The sequence below is a fragment of the Onychostoma macrolepis genome, chromosome 10 (genome assembly GCF_012432095.1).
Source record: "Onychostoma macrolepis isolate SWU-2019 chromosome 10, ASM1243209v1, whole genome shotgun sequence".
NCBI lineage: Eukaryota > Metazoa > Chordata > Actinopteri > Cypriniformes > Cyprinidae > Onychostoma > Onychostoma macrolepis.
The window spans coordinates 24,512,383-24,527,131 of NC_081164.1; the positions used below are offsets into that span (position 1 = coordinate 24,512,383).

Genomic DNA, 14,749 nt, shown 5'->3' on the forward strand with positions numbered 1-14,749 from the left:
TTCTGTTTTTTTTTCTAGTGTTATATTCCATCTCTACTGTGTTATTCCTATGTCTTCAGTATCAGGTATGTCTGCACTATGGCTGTACTTTCTTCTGCACTAAACTCCTGTCCTCAAGTCAAATTCCTTGTGTGTGTAAACATACTTGGCGATTCTGATATTGGACAAGAATAGGATTTAACGTTTTAGCTATTATGCTTTTATAATATCTGTATTATATTCATTCTCCAATCTGATAATCAATGTAGATCATTTATCATTTTTGCAATTGATTAGTAGGCAACAGAATATCTAATCTGATGCTCAGGAGTGTAGAAAAATAGAAGGACTGCCACCTAGTGTGAAAAGAACAATTCTATTATAACATAATGGTTTATTACTTTAAAATAGCTTTTTTTTATTTTATTACTTAAAAATAATATTAAATTTTTTTTTTTTTTCAGGAGCTAGTCAATTTTGATATTTTGAGCTCCCCATATATTCTGAAGGATTTCACAGAGGTGTTTTAATATGTAATCTGCCTATAATTAGGCCTACTAATAATGATATGATGAAAAATTATATTTACTTTCTGACAGTTTTGCAGTTTTTCTTATTTATGGAGTGATAAAAAGAGAGATCCAAAAAAAACCTCTGTGCAAAACATTTCATATGAGAACAAAATGAAAGAAGAATTTTGAAACTTCCATTCTGTAAATGTATGCAAATTAGCGCATATTTAATTAGATGATGTCTAATTTGCATATTCAAACATTCTAGGAAACTTGTAAAACAAAACAAGTGTCTTAATGTACTGTGATTAATCAACAAGGGACAGTGATCTATTAGTGTAAAATTGTTATCCTATTCACCTGTAGTGTCTTGCCTATAAATATAAACATCCAAGGTATTTATAGGAGCAGCTATAGTCTAAAGATATTATTAATAACAGTGATTGCACTTCCAGCAGCAACTATTCTACTCATGCATAATTCAGTGAGTTCAAGGGTCAGCGTTTTGCTTTGAGTTGCTGGTGAACCTCGATGCTCTGGATGGAGCAGAGTCACGTGATCGGTGGCATGTTTGTGAACAGGTTGTAGGAGCCGCAGGTTAAAGGGTCAAAGCGATACAATGAGCAAAGACAAGGACAAAGCCCAGGGTCAGAGGTCAAAAGAAGGGTCACTACTCCAAAAACAATGTGCTAGAATGATATTTAAACATTATTATCTTAATTTTTCTACACATTTCTGACAGGAATATCAAATTTGTAATAAATAAATAAATATTATATATATAAAGATCTTTATATTATAAATATTATAATACATTTTTGCACTAGGACCATAAAGTAACTTCTGTTCAGTGAGTCCAGGCAAATATCAGGTGTGTAAATCGCAGCAGTCGACACCAGCGCCGGCACTTTATGTAACAAAAGGGCCACAGAGGCTCAGGGGCAGCGGGTTGTGTCAAAGGCCATCGCATTTCACATGCAGATGTGTGACCTTCGTGACCTCTGGAAGGACTGAGCTATTTGGAAGCCAAATGCGTGCAGCTGGATCTCTGAGAGACTGAATGTACTCCAGCACATCTGCAGGTGTGAGAGCACACCTGGATGATATAAAGCAATTCAGGCCAGGGCCTCCATTATACGGCCCTTGATCTGTATGTCACATTCCCAGATGTAACTCGTTTATTTCTGATAGCCTGGACTGATTGTGAAATACTGATTAGTGTTGAATCGGTCACTGTGTGTAACTGGTGGGAAAACAAACATCTTGCTGTCTTCTTAAGCTCACTAAGCTTTGAGAAAGTACATGGCTATCACCATGAGTTCATACTGCTGTTAACATGTTCTCCGACACGCAGATGCGATGAGACCTGTTTTCCGGTTTGGTCAGGTGACGTTTTTCTAAACCCGGGTAAACGAAGTCCTGGGTTAATTGCTTCATGTTTCACACTGCTCATATTTTAGCTGGGCTTAATTCTGGGTATTCATAAGTTTACGATTCACACTGTACATTCCTAAACCCTGGGTTAACATTCTCATTTGCATATTTGCAGTGTCTGCATCACTGATTGGATGAATGCAGCAAGAGACCTGTTTATATAAATGTATTTTTATAGGCTATTATATGTGACCCTGGACCACAAAACCAGTCTTAAGTCGCTGGGGTATATTTGTAGCAATAGCCAAAAATACATTGTATGGGTCAAAATTATCCATTTTTCTTTTATGCCAAAAATCATTAGGTATGATATATTAAGTAAAGATCATGTTCCATGAAGATATTTTGTAAATTTCTTACCGTAAGTGTATCAAAACTTAATTTCTGATTAGTAATATGCATTTCAACTTCATTTGGACAATTTTAAAGACGATTTTATCAATATTTAGATTTTTTTTCCAGATTTTCAAATAGTTGTATCTCAGCCAAATATTGTCCGATCCTAACAAACCATACATCAATGGAAAGCTTATTTATTCAGAATGGACACTTAAGAATGGTTTTGTCGTCCAGGGTCACATATATTCCAGACTGTATTATCAAGTTTTTCCAGAATGGATTTTACGTATTGTAAATGTAAGAGCAAAACAAAATGTTATGGTTAGCAACAAACACCCAATCGGGTGCTTCGTATTCACGCGGACAGTCACGGAAATAGTGGCATTGTACATTAATTTTAGCGTTTGATTGGGAAAATGTCAAATGGTGATGGAAAACAGATGATTTGGAGTTAAGAAAGTTAAGAGTTAACTACAAAACCACCTCTGGCTCTGCACCCCTTTACCTAAATTCAGTACTTCAGACCTATGTGCCTCTAGAAGCTTGCGTTCTGCAAGTGAACAACGCTTTATTGTTCATCCCAAAGAGGCACAAAATCACTTTCACGGACTTTTACATTAAATGTTCCTTCCTGGTGGAATGACCTGCCCAACTCAATCCAAGCAGCTGAGTCCTTAGCCATCTTCAAGAGTCGGCTAAAAACACATCTCTTCCATCTTTATTTGACCATCTAGCACTATCTATTCTAATACTATTTTATCTACCTGTCTTCTTTTTATTTAAAAAAAGAAAAACACACACTTGACCCTCTATCAATTGCATATTTATTCTCTAACTGCTAGCTTTTCTTGAAAAACTAACACTAGGTTTCTTTTTTCTATATTCTATCTACTTGTTTTCTTTAAAAAAAAAAAAACTTGCTACGAGGCTAACCAAGACTTGTCACAGCACTTGCATGTTGTTGCTCTTTTGTTGATTTTGATTGCTTCCATTGTCCTCATTTGTAAGTAGCTTTGGATAAAAGCGTCTGCTAAATGACTAAATGTAAATGTAAGAAGAGACTGTTCTTTATGTTTACCTTGACAGTCCACCGAAACGTCCATTATGGAAAATATAGATAGTACTGTATGTACATATATATATAATACCAAGATGTGCAATGCTAGAGCCGTTATGTAAACAGGTCACATTCTGCATTATTCGTCCAGTCAGTGGCACTGTCTCCGCAGATATGCAAATAAGAACGTTAACTCGTGGTTTAGGAACTGAAGCAAGATAACCCAGGTTTAGAATAACCCAGGGTTAACTATTTCAGGTGTGGAAAGCACTGTTAAGCACAGTGTGAAAAGTTCATGTTGGGCATTGTGAAGCAATGAACATTCCAACCTGATAGTGAAGTAATTTTAAAAAGCAAATTTAAATTGGGAAGGTGTTTCATAAATCACTTTTAATGGTGAAAAAAAGTGATGTAATTACCAAATAATTTGTTCTTTTTCCCCTTTGTTGACAAATTAGATGTACGACCTGTCAACGGAATATCGGATAAGTCTGACTCAGATGAGATTACACAGAACTGGTCTGTATCGTTTACCACTCTGTCAACAGCTTGGTCCTTCATGTTTACTGGGGGACAAATCTGTGTCAAAGGTCACAGGACCCTCTGTTGACCTGTTGAACAGATGGAAGCTTTTAGTTTCCCAGGCTGTCAGGGATCCCTCTCCAAGTGTGGGAAAGACTTGAGTCTTCACATTACATCATGGCTCTTAAACACACAAACACACACACACACACACACACACACACACACACACACACACACACACACAAACACATACACACACACACACACACACACACATACACATTATACTAGCCTAAGCCAAGAAGATTTATGCTTTGGCGAGGCACTGAACCTACTGCTAAAAAACAAGAATTAATTGTTATAAATTAAAAGTTATAATACAAATTTGTGATATGGATTAAAAATACATTGGTAAAAGTATAAGTGTTGTAAATTTGTAAAATCTTCATTCGCCTACATCAGTCAGTGTGTGTGGATGCTTCACTTCAATAGAATTTTAATTTTTAAATTATAATTAGATATATCTTTCAATCATTTAAGAGCCAACAGTGTAATAATATTATGATAAAAGCTATCCGTATCCATCAGCGTTTTGTAAGGTCTTCAATTTAAATACTAAATTTGACCTTTGAACTCTGGCGGTGACCTCTGACCCGAAGAGAGCAGACCTGTCCCAGCTCTGGAGGATGGAATTGATAAGATCATTCAGTGAATTACATAAAACGAAGAGTGGGAAAGGTAGAAATGGATCTATCATCTCAGTCATGGCCATTGTTTTAGTATGACAGGACTTTGCCTGAAAGGGTCTTTGTCTTGAGCTATAATGGTCATCCAATGAGAATTGATCTGAATCAATTACTTGACGAAATTGTTCCAGAATCTTTATTCTCGTAAACGAATGGGGTTTTGTGCTCCAGATTCCTTTGAAAAAGAATATATGCTTTACCTTTTACATCTGATTGATAGAGTTTGTGCTGTAAAATATGGGACTATTAAAATACTGTCTATGGAAATGACATATGTATTGTCCATATTACACCTCCAGGGACCATGCGATAGTTGGGAATAACTTAAATTTATCATTACTTTTAGCATGCATGTAACAGTTGTGCTTAAATTGATGTTGGTAATTTGAAATAATGGATCAAGTTCATGAGTTTGAATAGAGCTTTGCTGCCATCTGCTGTTGAGTATTTGACAAATAATATGGACTTTTACATTATCAGTTTTATGTTCAAAGAAATGTGTATTTTAGATGATATAATTGGTCATTGTACAAAGATGAAAAGATCATTTGGCATCAGTTAATTCTATGCGAGGAGATGCATACTGCACCATTCCAAATCTAAATTGCATAGATTTTTTTTTCTACCATTTCTCCTATTTGTGACCTGTGTAAATCTGCAGAAGGCTCTCTGATCCGTCTCTTTTGGACATATCTGAAACATTACGATTTTTGGTGTGATATATTTAAGTGGTTTTCTAACATGTATGGTCGTGTTTTTCAGCCTGATACAGAAATCACGTTATGTGGATATTCTGTTGGACCACAATGTCTCTGTACAAAGTACCATTACTGATGGAATACTTATAACTAAGATTGTCATTCTAAGGGTGTGGAAATCGGATATTGTTCTTCAGTTTAAGCTGTGGTTAACTTATCTTACTGGAATGTTGCACATGGAAAGAGTTTGGTATGAAGTTATGGGTAATCTTGATAATTTTTACAGTATATGGCAACCATTTCTAGATCATCTGGCCCAGTGTAATGTAATAACTAGTGTGCTGCATGCCCACTATTGAGTGCTTGTTTAATTTTCCACTGAAACTGCCTATATGCCCTAATTGTTTTTAAAAGTGTGCTTTTCTTTTGTTATTATTATTTTTATTATTATTTCATGTATTGTTTTGTGTTTATTGTGTAATGCAAAACTAATAAAAATACTTACAAAAATATTATATATATATATATATATATATATAATGTAAACTTAAAAAAACTTGAAATGAAAATTTGAAACTGAAATAAATGTAAATTGAAGTACTAAAATAACTAAAACTTAAGTTAAATATTAAAACCCCTAAAACTAATAAAAATGCCAAACGCATATAGCAAAATTACTAAAATTTAAACTAAAATTAAAACCAAACTGAAAAAAAAAAAATATATATATATATGAATAAATGCTATAATTGTCAGTCCTGGCTTCCTGTGTCCCCTCCTCTTGTGCCCATATTTGGTCTTCCCGTTCCTGTCCTCGTTTCATGTCTTCATTAGTTCATTAGTCTCCTTCCGTGTTTGATTGCTCCCACCTGTTTCAGTTCTCCTCGTTTGATTTCCTTCTGTTTATAAGCCCTGTATTTTCCTGTCTTCATGTCGGCTGTTAATTGTCATCCTTGTGTTCTGTGTCTCCTGTGTTCCAGCGTTTGATGAAATAAATGTTGTTTGTTGAAAGTTCCTTGTCTCCTGGTTCCCAGGCTTCCCTTGAAGTGTGACAATAATACTATGCAAACAATATTAAAACAACATCGGTCATGGCAGCTACTCTTCTTGTTTTCTTCAGCTGTAGTATTTTGTATCAGGCAGATTTACAAACGTTGTTTAAAGAAAATTAAACAAAAATTTCACAAAGATAATTTAGCTTCAAGATTTTCTCATATCATATGAGCCAATATTTTATTCACAATAGAACATAGATAGTATAATAAATGTTTTACAATTTTATTCACAAAATGAGCTAATTTCAAATTTGATGCCTGCTACAGGTCTCAAAATAGTTGGCATGGGTGCAACAAAGGGCTGAAAAAGCAAGACATTTTGAAAAGATTCAGCTGGGAGAACATCTAGCAACTAATTAAGTTAATTGACATCAGGTCTGTAACATGATTAGCTATAAAAGGGATGTCTTAGAGAGGCAGAGTCTCTCAGAAGTAAAGATGGGCAGAGGCTCTCCAATCTGTGAAAGAGTGCGTAAAAAGATTGTGGAATACTTTAAAAACGTCAAATTGCTGCAAATCTCATCATCTACAGTGCATAACATCATCAAAAGATTCAGAGAAACTGGAGACATCTCTGTGTTTAAGGGACAAGGCCGAAGACCTTTGTTGGATGCCCGTGGTCTTCAGGCCCTCAGACGACACTGCATCACTCATCGGCAGGATTCTGTCATTGACATTACTAAATGGGCCCAGGAATACTTCCAGAAACCACTGTCGGTAAACACAATCCGCCGTGCCATCTGCAGATGCCAACTAAAGCTCTATCATGCAAAAAGGAAGCCATATGTGAACATGGTCCAGAAGCGCCGTCGTGTCCTGTGGGCCAAGGCTCATTTAAAATGGACTGTTTCAAAGTGAAAAAGTGTTCTATGGTCAGACGAGTCCAAATTTGACATTCTTGTTGGAAATCACAGACGCTGTGTCCTCCGGGCTAAAGAAGAGGGAGATCTTCCAGCGTGTTATCAGCGTTCAGTTCAAAAGCCAGCATCTCTGATGGTATGGGGGTGCATAAGTGCATACGGTATGGGCAGCTTGCATGTTTTGGAGGCACTATGAATGCTGAAAGGTGTATATAAAGGTTTTAGAGCAACAGATGCTCCCCTCCAGACGACGTGTATTTCAGCAGGACAATGCAGAACCACGTACTGCAGCTATTACAACAGCATGGCTTCGTAGTAGAAGAGTCCGGTGCTGAATTGGCCTGCCTGCAGTCCAGATCTTTCACCTATAGAGAACATTTGGCACATCATTAAACGAAAAATACATCAAAGACGACCACAAACTCTTCAGCAGCTGGAAACCTATATCAGGCAAGAATGGGACCAAATTCCAACACCAAAACTCCAGAAACTCATAACCTCGATGCCCAGACATCTTCAAACTGTTTTGAAAAGAAGAGGAGATGCTACACCATGGTAAACATGCCCCCGTCACAACTATTCTGAGACCTATAGCAGGCATCAAATTTGAAATGAGCTCATTTTGTGCATAAAATTGTAACATTTCTCCGTTTTAACATTTGTTATCTATGTTCCATTGTGAATAAAATATTGGCTCATGTGATTTGAAGTTCTTTTAGTTTTCATTTTATTCAAATGTAAAAAACGTCCCAACATTTCCGGAATTCGGGTTGTACAAAAGCGACTTACAAAAGAATACAATTTACATTGTACTTGTACAGTGCATTATGCAAAATATTAAAGTACATAAGATTTAGCCTGTTCTGTCAAAGTCTGAAGCAAAAGTTTGTTTTCTGTCCATAGATATCAGTTTAAATGAATAAAGTATGCAATTAAGAAGTTGCATTATGCAATAACCACCTTTATCAGGCAGGTGGCAGTGAAGAGTCGCGGGAGAAACTATGAAAGCCCCGTGCTTGAAATGATGAGATTTAACAAAACACTAAAACAATCCATGACATGAAAACATCAATTAACAATACATCCATCTATAGGATTAATTATTATTTAAATTTAGCTTAGCTCTTAAAGCTTGCTACATCAGTCTAAAATAGTTTTATAAAGTCTAATGAGTGATTTCATTCATGCGAGTACATTCAAATTTAATTAAGCATAGTTTCACTTCTGTATTAGATGCCAACAACGCACGAACCATTGTACATTTGGATTCTAGTCGTTTGTTTCTATTCACTTCCACTTTCTTTTGTTTCACTATGCTAGTGTATTCACATAACCTGTTATAATGTACGCATACTATTAGGCACTCACTAGTTTATTAGTAAAACTCTTGGATGTACGAGTCTGTGAAGACAGGATACTTTTAAACAATACAACAGGCACTGAAGCATAGGAAGGCGGAAGAAGGGAGCAGCAGCAGCCTTATCGATTGCGCATGCGCAGTCCGGTTGTTTTTCCACCAAACGGAGGTATTAAAGCAGAGGCAGAGCGCAGAGCGCAGAGATACAGCTGCATCTTCACATGCAGTTACAGCAAAATTCAATGAATAACAGACGAGTATAGCATTGAACCTGCCTGCAGCCTTTCTGCACGGCAAAACACTTGGATGATTTCTTTCATAGAAACATCTGACAGATGATTCGCTCTTTTTATTTTACATATCTTACAGCTCAGTAAGATTTCCACCATGGTGCTCGGAAAGGTGAAAAACTTCTTTGTCAGCTACGACTGTCTCAATGACAGTAACGTCCCTGTCTTCGCCAGTGGGGACTTTGTCTCAGGTCGGGTGATCATTGAAGTAACCGGAGAAATTCGCGTGAAATCTTTGAACATTCACGCCAAGGGACTGGCGAAAGTTCGCTGGACTGAATCTCGTAATGCTGGATCCAACACTGCCTACACACAGAATTTCACTGAAGAAGTGGAGTATTTAAACCACAGGGACGTCCTTATTGGACATAATAGAGGTAAGGAGCATTTTAATTAAGCACTTTTCATTTATGAAAGATGGGACTGCAATGACAGATGCTCCTTACATTGTGTCTTCTTACATTTTGAGTTTCCACTATGTGAACAGTTTAATCCACTGGCATAGGTAGAGAGAAACGAGAGAAAAAGAGACATTTCTTTATGAACCCTTATGCAGATGATGCTTGGTTGAAACGTCTTCCTTGCTACCAAAGAGTTTATTTCAGCAATACTGGAAATAAATGTAAAAACAAATTATTTTAAAAGTATTCCAGCTAAGTGAATGCTTAAATTAAGTTGTTTGTTTGAACACCGGAGCTTATAAACAACAAGCCCTTCTGTCCAAAACAACCAGTTAATCTTGCACTTTAAATATTTTCCTTTATAAACGTTTTTTTATATCGACATTCACTATGTAATCATATCCTGACATGCGGTTTTTTAAATTATAAGTTACAGTTTCTTTCATAGACGGTTCTAGTAAGTTTGTAGCCTTTGTTAGAAGCGGTTTAAACCTGTTCAGAAACTGGTGGCGAGGGGGGGGGGTGTGTGCGGACCGAGCCTCTGCTCGCTGATTGGTTGAGGTCAATCCTATCTCTTCGCTGATTGGTGGAAGTGCTCGTGTGCCCCCGGTGATATCATATCTTTGCCCAAGTGTCAAGACGGCAACGCAACTTATTCGCAACAATGCAGGACTGGTTGAAAGTTCATTAAAATGTGATATTTTCCTTCTACACCTTATGCATCATTCTGCATTTGTTAAAAAAGTATTTTGGCTTAGTAAAGAAACTGTAACGGCAAGAAAAACAAATGAATTCACTTCCTATGCCACTGGTTAGCATGATATATGTCAACTGTAAAAGTTTAGTGTTTTATGTGTTTATATTCTGCAATGTCATATTTTGAGGTATGTTGTTAAACTGATTTTAATGTACTCTGTAACAATCAGTAAATATGGAATTTCTGTATTGAAGTCACTTCTACTAATAAACTAAGTCAAACTCTATGTATTTTCGTCTTGCGTTTTTTTTTAAACCTGTCTTTCATTTTCTTTTACACCTTAACCATGCTGCAGTACACATGTGGCTTCCTTATGGGGGCGTATTCAAGAAAAAAAAAACACCTCGGTTGAGCCAATCAGCAGCCGACTAGTAATACATGCATGAGGAAATCCGGCTGAGAGAGGCTGCTCGCGCCGGTTCAGTCCGGTCCTCTCTAGCTCTTGGCTGCCTTCGAGTGACAGGCTCATAGTTATTTACAGCAGGCTGTGGAACTGCTGAGGTGGCGATAAAAAGAAGAGAGACATTAAATGCATTTTATAAAATAAAAATGAATGAAAACGACTACTTCAACGTGTTGCATGAACAAACACACATCAAAAACAATATATTTTACTAAGTCTAAGGATCAAATATTCCAAAATAACTAGTTATTTTGTTTGTATGTTCATATATTTAAGGTTTTAGTGATAAAGGTTCACCCCTTTTTCTTTTGAAAAGCATAAAAACATACTACACCAAATTATGGACAGTTTGCTCTTCTATTCCCATTCTTCTAAAACATTCTTTTAAAATTGTGTGTTCTATTGCTATATTCATTGATGCAATGAGACAATGTGGGTCGTATCTCTGTCTTTGTCTTGTGTTTAGGATTCTTGAGGAATATTACAGGTATGGTATATTGGTATATCGAGTTTTATTCTCCTTTGTTTTAGATGATGACAGCTGTGACGAGGGCTTCACCGTTCTTCACTCAGGGCGACATGAGTTTCCCTTCAGCCTCGAACTGCCCCAGACGTAAGTAGCTCTCCTGCCTGATTATACACATATATAATGTATCGACTGAAACGCTGACATTATTTTTTCATGTCTCTTTCCAGGCCTTTGGCGACATCCTTTGAAGGCAAACATGGCAGTGTACGGTACTGGGTGAAGGCGGAGCTTCATAGGCCATGGCTCCTGCCCATGAAAACCAAGAAGGAGTTCACTGTCTTTGAGCACATTGACATCAACACTCCATTGTTACTGGTGAGAGAAAAGCATTTGAAGCCTAATCACCAAACTGAATTTTTGCTTGAGTGAATTGTATGATTTCAGAGGTTCATATATTGTGACTTTTTCATTTATAGTCTCCTCAGGCTGGCACAAAGGACAAAACCCTTTGCTGCTGGTTCTGCACCTCAGGGCCTGTATCACTAAGTGCCAAAATCGAGAGGAAGGGCTACACTCCAGGTGAGATGATAAACCTGCTTGTTGGTGGACAGTTAACTAATTTTATCGTTCAGAGTGAATGAATTTGGTTGGTTTTCTTTGTAGGAGAGTCCATCCAGATCTTTGCAGAGATTGAAAACTGCTCTTCCCGTGTGGTCGTGCCAAAGGCAGCCATCTACCAAACCCAAACCTTCTTTGCCAAAGGGAAGGTCAAGGAGATCAAACAACTCGTAGCTAACCTCCGTGGAGATCCTCTACCCCCTGGCAAGAGCGAGACTTGGGACGGCAAGATGCTGAAGATCCCACCCATATCGCCTTCCATTCTGGACTGCAGCATCATCCATGTGGAATATTCAATCATGGTGAGTCTGCAATCTGTTTGATTCGTGACAAAGCAAACTGCTTGCCAATATCTGCCATGCAACTAACCTCTTGCTTCTCGACAGGTGTATGTGGACATCCCTCGAGCGGTCAACTTGACCCTGAACCTGCCCTTGGTGATCGGCACCATTCCCCTCCACTCCTTCGGCAGTCGCACCTCTTCTGTCAGCAGTCAGTGCAGCATGGCTATGAGCTGGTTGGGATTGCCTGAGAGACCTGAAGGTATGGCACAAATCCTAAACTTGTTACCTTAGACCCTTTAGATTATGGGTACTCCATCCTGCTCCTTGAGGACCACCTTCTTTTAGAGTTTAATTCCCAGAGTCTCCAGTTAATCCAAAGGCAGATCTCCAGGAGTAGGATTGAGCCCCATTGCTAAAGATACGTCATGACTATTCGACATTAAACAATCAATTTAGAAGTCTTTTTTGGTCTTTCCTCAACTCTTCTAGCTCCACCAAGCTACTCTGAAATCATCACCGATGAGGAGCGACAGAACAACTTGGAGCTCCCGGCTGTGAGGGATGAGATTGAAGGACCACTTTACGCTTACATCCATGAGTTCCGCTTCCAGCCTCCACCTCTGTATTCTGAGGTGCGTTGAGTTCCCAGATTTTTTGTAGCTTCTGTCTTGCTGATGCATTCGAGTTCCTGGGTTCTCAAACCTTGTTCTTCTCCCTTGATAGGTCGATCCCCATCCTGAGCAGGTGTGCGGCTCCATGGACAGGAGACCAGATACCTGTCCATCCCGCTGAACGAGTAACCACACCTGACCAGTGCTGTCAGGGATCTCTTAACTCTACAACCTCAACTGGGGTTTGTTCTTCCTTCATGAGGAGGCATGAGTAGCCATCTTGGTGCACAGATGGATATCCTCCAGGAAACACTCCCAATCCGAGTCGAGTCCAGCTCAGTGGCCCCTAAAAATCCGCTGAAGATCTTGAGTGATTCCCTTCCCCCTCCATCCTTGGTGAAAAGAGTACATACAAGATTTGTCGGAGAAAAACTGTGCCCTTGACACCAAGATGGATTAAACGCAACACCACTAAGTGTGAGAACAGTGTCCAAACATTTCCAGCCTCGTTTTGGATGCGATTCTTCACTTATTTGAATGATCAGACCAAATCATCTTGAAGATTTTTTTGGTGATCATTATTCTAAGAGCAACAAATAACTCCCACCATCCTGCATCCACTCTAACAGAACAAAGACAGACTTATCGATTGTTTGTCATTTCTTGACTTAAAAGAAGTGGCTTTACCACACTGATTTTCTTGAAACCTTTTAAGAATGTTGGAAACTGTAGATGTGGATACAACAAGACCTGCTGCAAAGCATTATGGATGGGATTCTGACATGCCACGTTGCCTTTCTGCTAGAAAGAAACTGCGAGAGCATCAAACTGAACATGGCACTGATTCAAGTGGCGAAAGAAAAGAGACCATTGACAGCGAACGAAGAGGACTCTCATCGAAATGCAAGACATTCCTGAATCAGTCCTCCCGCTCACGCTGTTACAATATACGCAGAGAACTGCACTCCAGTATGTACAACTAAGAGCTAACTAGACTCTTTCTTTTTTCCTACTCTTCTGACTGTGGCCTGTTGGCGTAGGCCTTTTTTTGTTCAACAACAGCTAGCACTTTTCATCGATTGCATTCAAAGTGTATACCGAAGCTTGGCTAATATGATGCACAAGTTTAACAAACACATGCTCTGACGTTTACATGTGATTTTAGCTATGTTTGTTTACATAAATGTGCTGTTAACAGACAAACTAGAGTCACTAGCTACACGTTTGGACTAATGAAACCATCTCTGTGGCCTTTATCACTGTTTATGGCTGAATTTGTGCGCTGTGCTGACATTTACCTATACCTAAAAAAGGGACTATGTACTTTTTGTGAACTGTATGCATCCTTACCTTGATGTTTGTGCTTTGGGTCATGGTGAAAATTGTTACAGTTTGTTTATTTTTTTAGTTTTTTTTCTATTGTTTTATTTTAGATACTACGAGAACATTCTCAAACATGCACTTCCAGGGAATTAAAGAACCCTCATAAAGACTGAACATGTAATGCATACTGCATATAGGAAGCAACGTTACTCTTCAGTCAGGCTGGTCCAGAGCTAATTAAACTGGCTTCCATTGTTTTCCATTTCAGGGGTTGCTGGGTGAAATGGGTATTAAGCTACTCCCAAGTCGAACGGTGCAATATCCGCTGTGTTTTCAGTGTGTTTCCACATAGTTTTGTATTCTTGGCTTGTTTCTAACTTTTGTACCATTTTGTAGGTTGTCTATACAATGTCACAGCAAAAAAAAAAAAAACATGTATGTTTGTCTGTTTTTGATCCAGTCGGTTTAAATAAATATGGCATTTTATACAAAAACTAAAGTTTAGTTTTTCTTTCATTACTTGTTAGAGTTGTACTTGTTAGAACATATTTCAAGAACACCTATTTAAACTAGGGAACTTGACATATTTGGCAAACACAGGTGTTCCTACATGCTCAGACAAAAACTCCTGGCAACAAATCACTTTGACAAAGTGGAAATGAGGTTGTATATCATAGTCAAGGTTATTGCATGTCAAGAGTGCAAAAAGATCCAGAGATGGTGGTTACATCATGTGCTTTGCAATGTCTAGAACTATGACCCAGGTTGGTAAAACATGATGGGATTAAAACAACACAAAGCGCAAATAGACAGACAGGTGTTACATATCCCGAGGCGAGATCTTTAACCAGTTCCCTGTGTTGACAGACTTCATTGTGCAACTTGTCACCACCAGCATTTACATTATGTTTGCATCTAAATTATATGCAAAACAACCTCCACAGTATAAAAATACAGATTTGTGAACATTTTTATATGATTCTACTTCATCACCGAGTCGTTTGGCTTCATAAGCTTCAGCTTCCCTTCAG

At 38.1% G+C, this 14,749-nt stretch overlaps 1 protein-coding gene across 1 annotated transcript; it reads left to right on the forward strand.

The window, feature by feature from the left end:
- Positions 1–8,740: 8,740 nt before the first annotated feature.
- On the forward strand, positions 8,741–14,212 carry arrdc3b (arrestin domain containing 3b). Its single transcript, XM_058789497.1, has 8 exons — positions 8,741–9,229; positions 10,945–11,026; positions 11,110–11,257; positions 11,359–11,461; positions 11,546–11,802; positions 11,887–12,043; positions 12,274–12,416; positions 12,508–14,212. The coding sequence occupies exons 1-8, from the start codon at positions 8,950–8,952 to the stop codon at positions 12,574–12,576; spliced, it is 1,239 nt and encodes a 412-aa protein (XP_058645480.1). The 5' UTR covers positions 8,741–8,949; the 3' UTR covers positions 12,577–14,212.
- The last annotated feature ends 537 nt before the right edge of the window (positions 14,213–14,749 follow it).

What these genes read in the sequence shown, in the direction of transcription:
- arrdc3b (XM_058789497.1), top strand. Translation starts at nt 8,950, where the DNA reads ATGGTGCTCGGAAAGGTGAAAAACTTCTTTGTCAGCTACGACTGTCTC. An exon ending in TCAACACTCCATTGTTACTG is followed by an intron (nt 11,258 to 11,358) that starts GTGAGAGAAAAG and finishes TTTCATTTATAG; the next exon opens with TCTCCTCAGGCTGGCACAAA. An exon ending in CTCCACCTCTGTATTCTGAG is followed by an intron (nt 12,417 to 12,507) that starts GTGCGTTGAGTT and finishes CTCCCTTGATAG; the next exon opens with GTCGATCCCCATCCTGAGCA.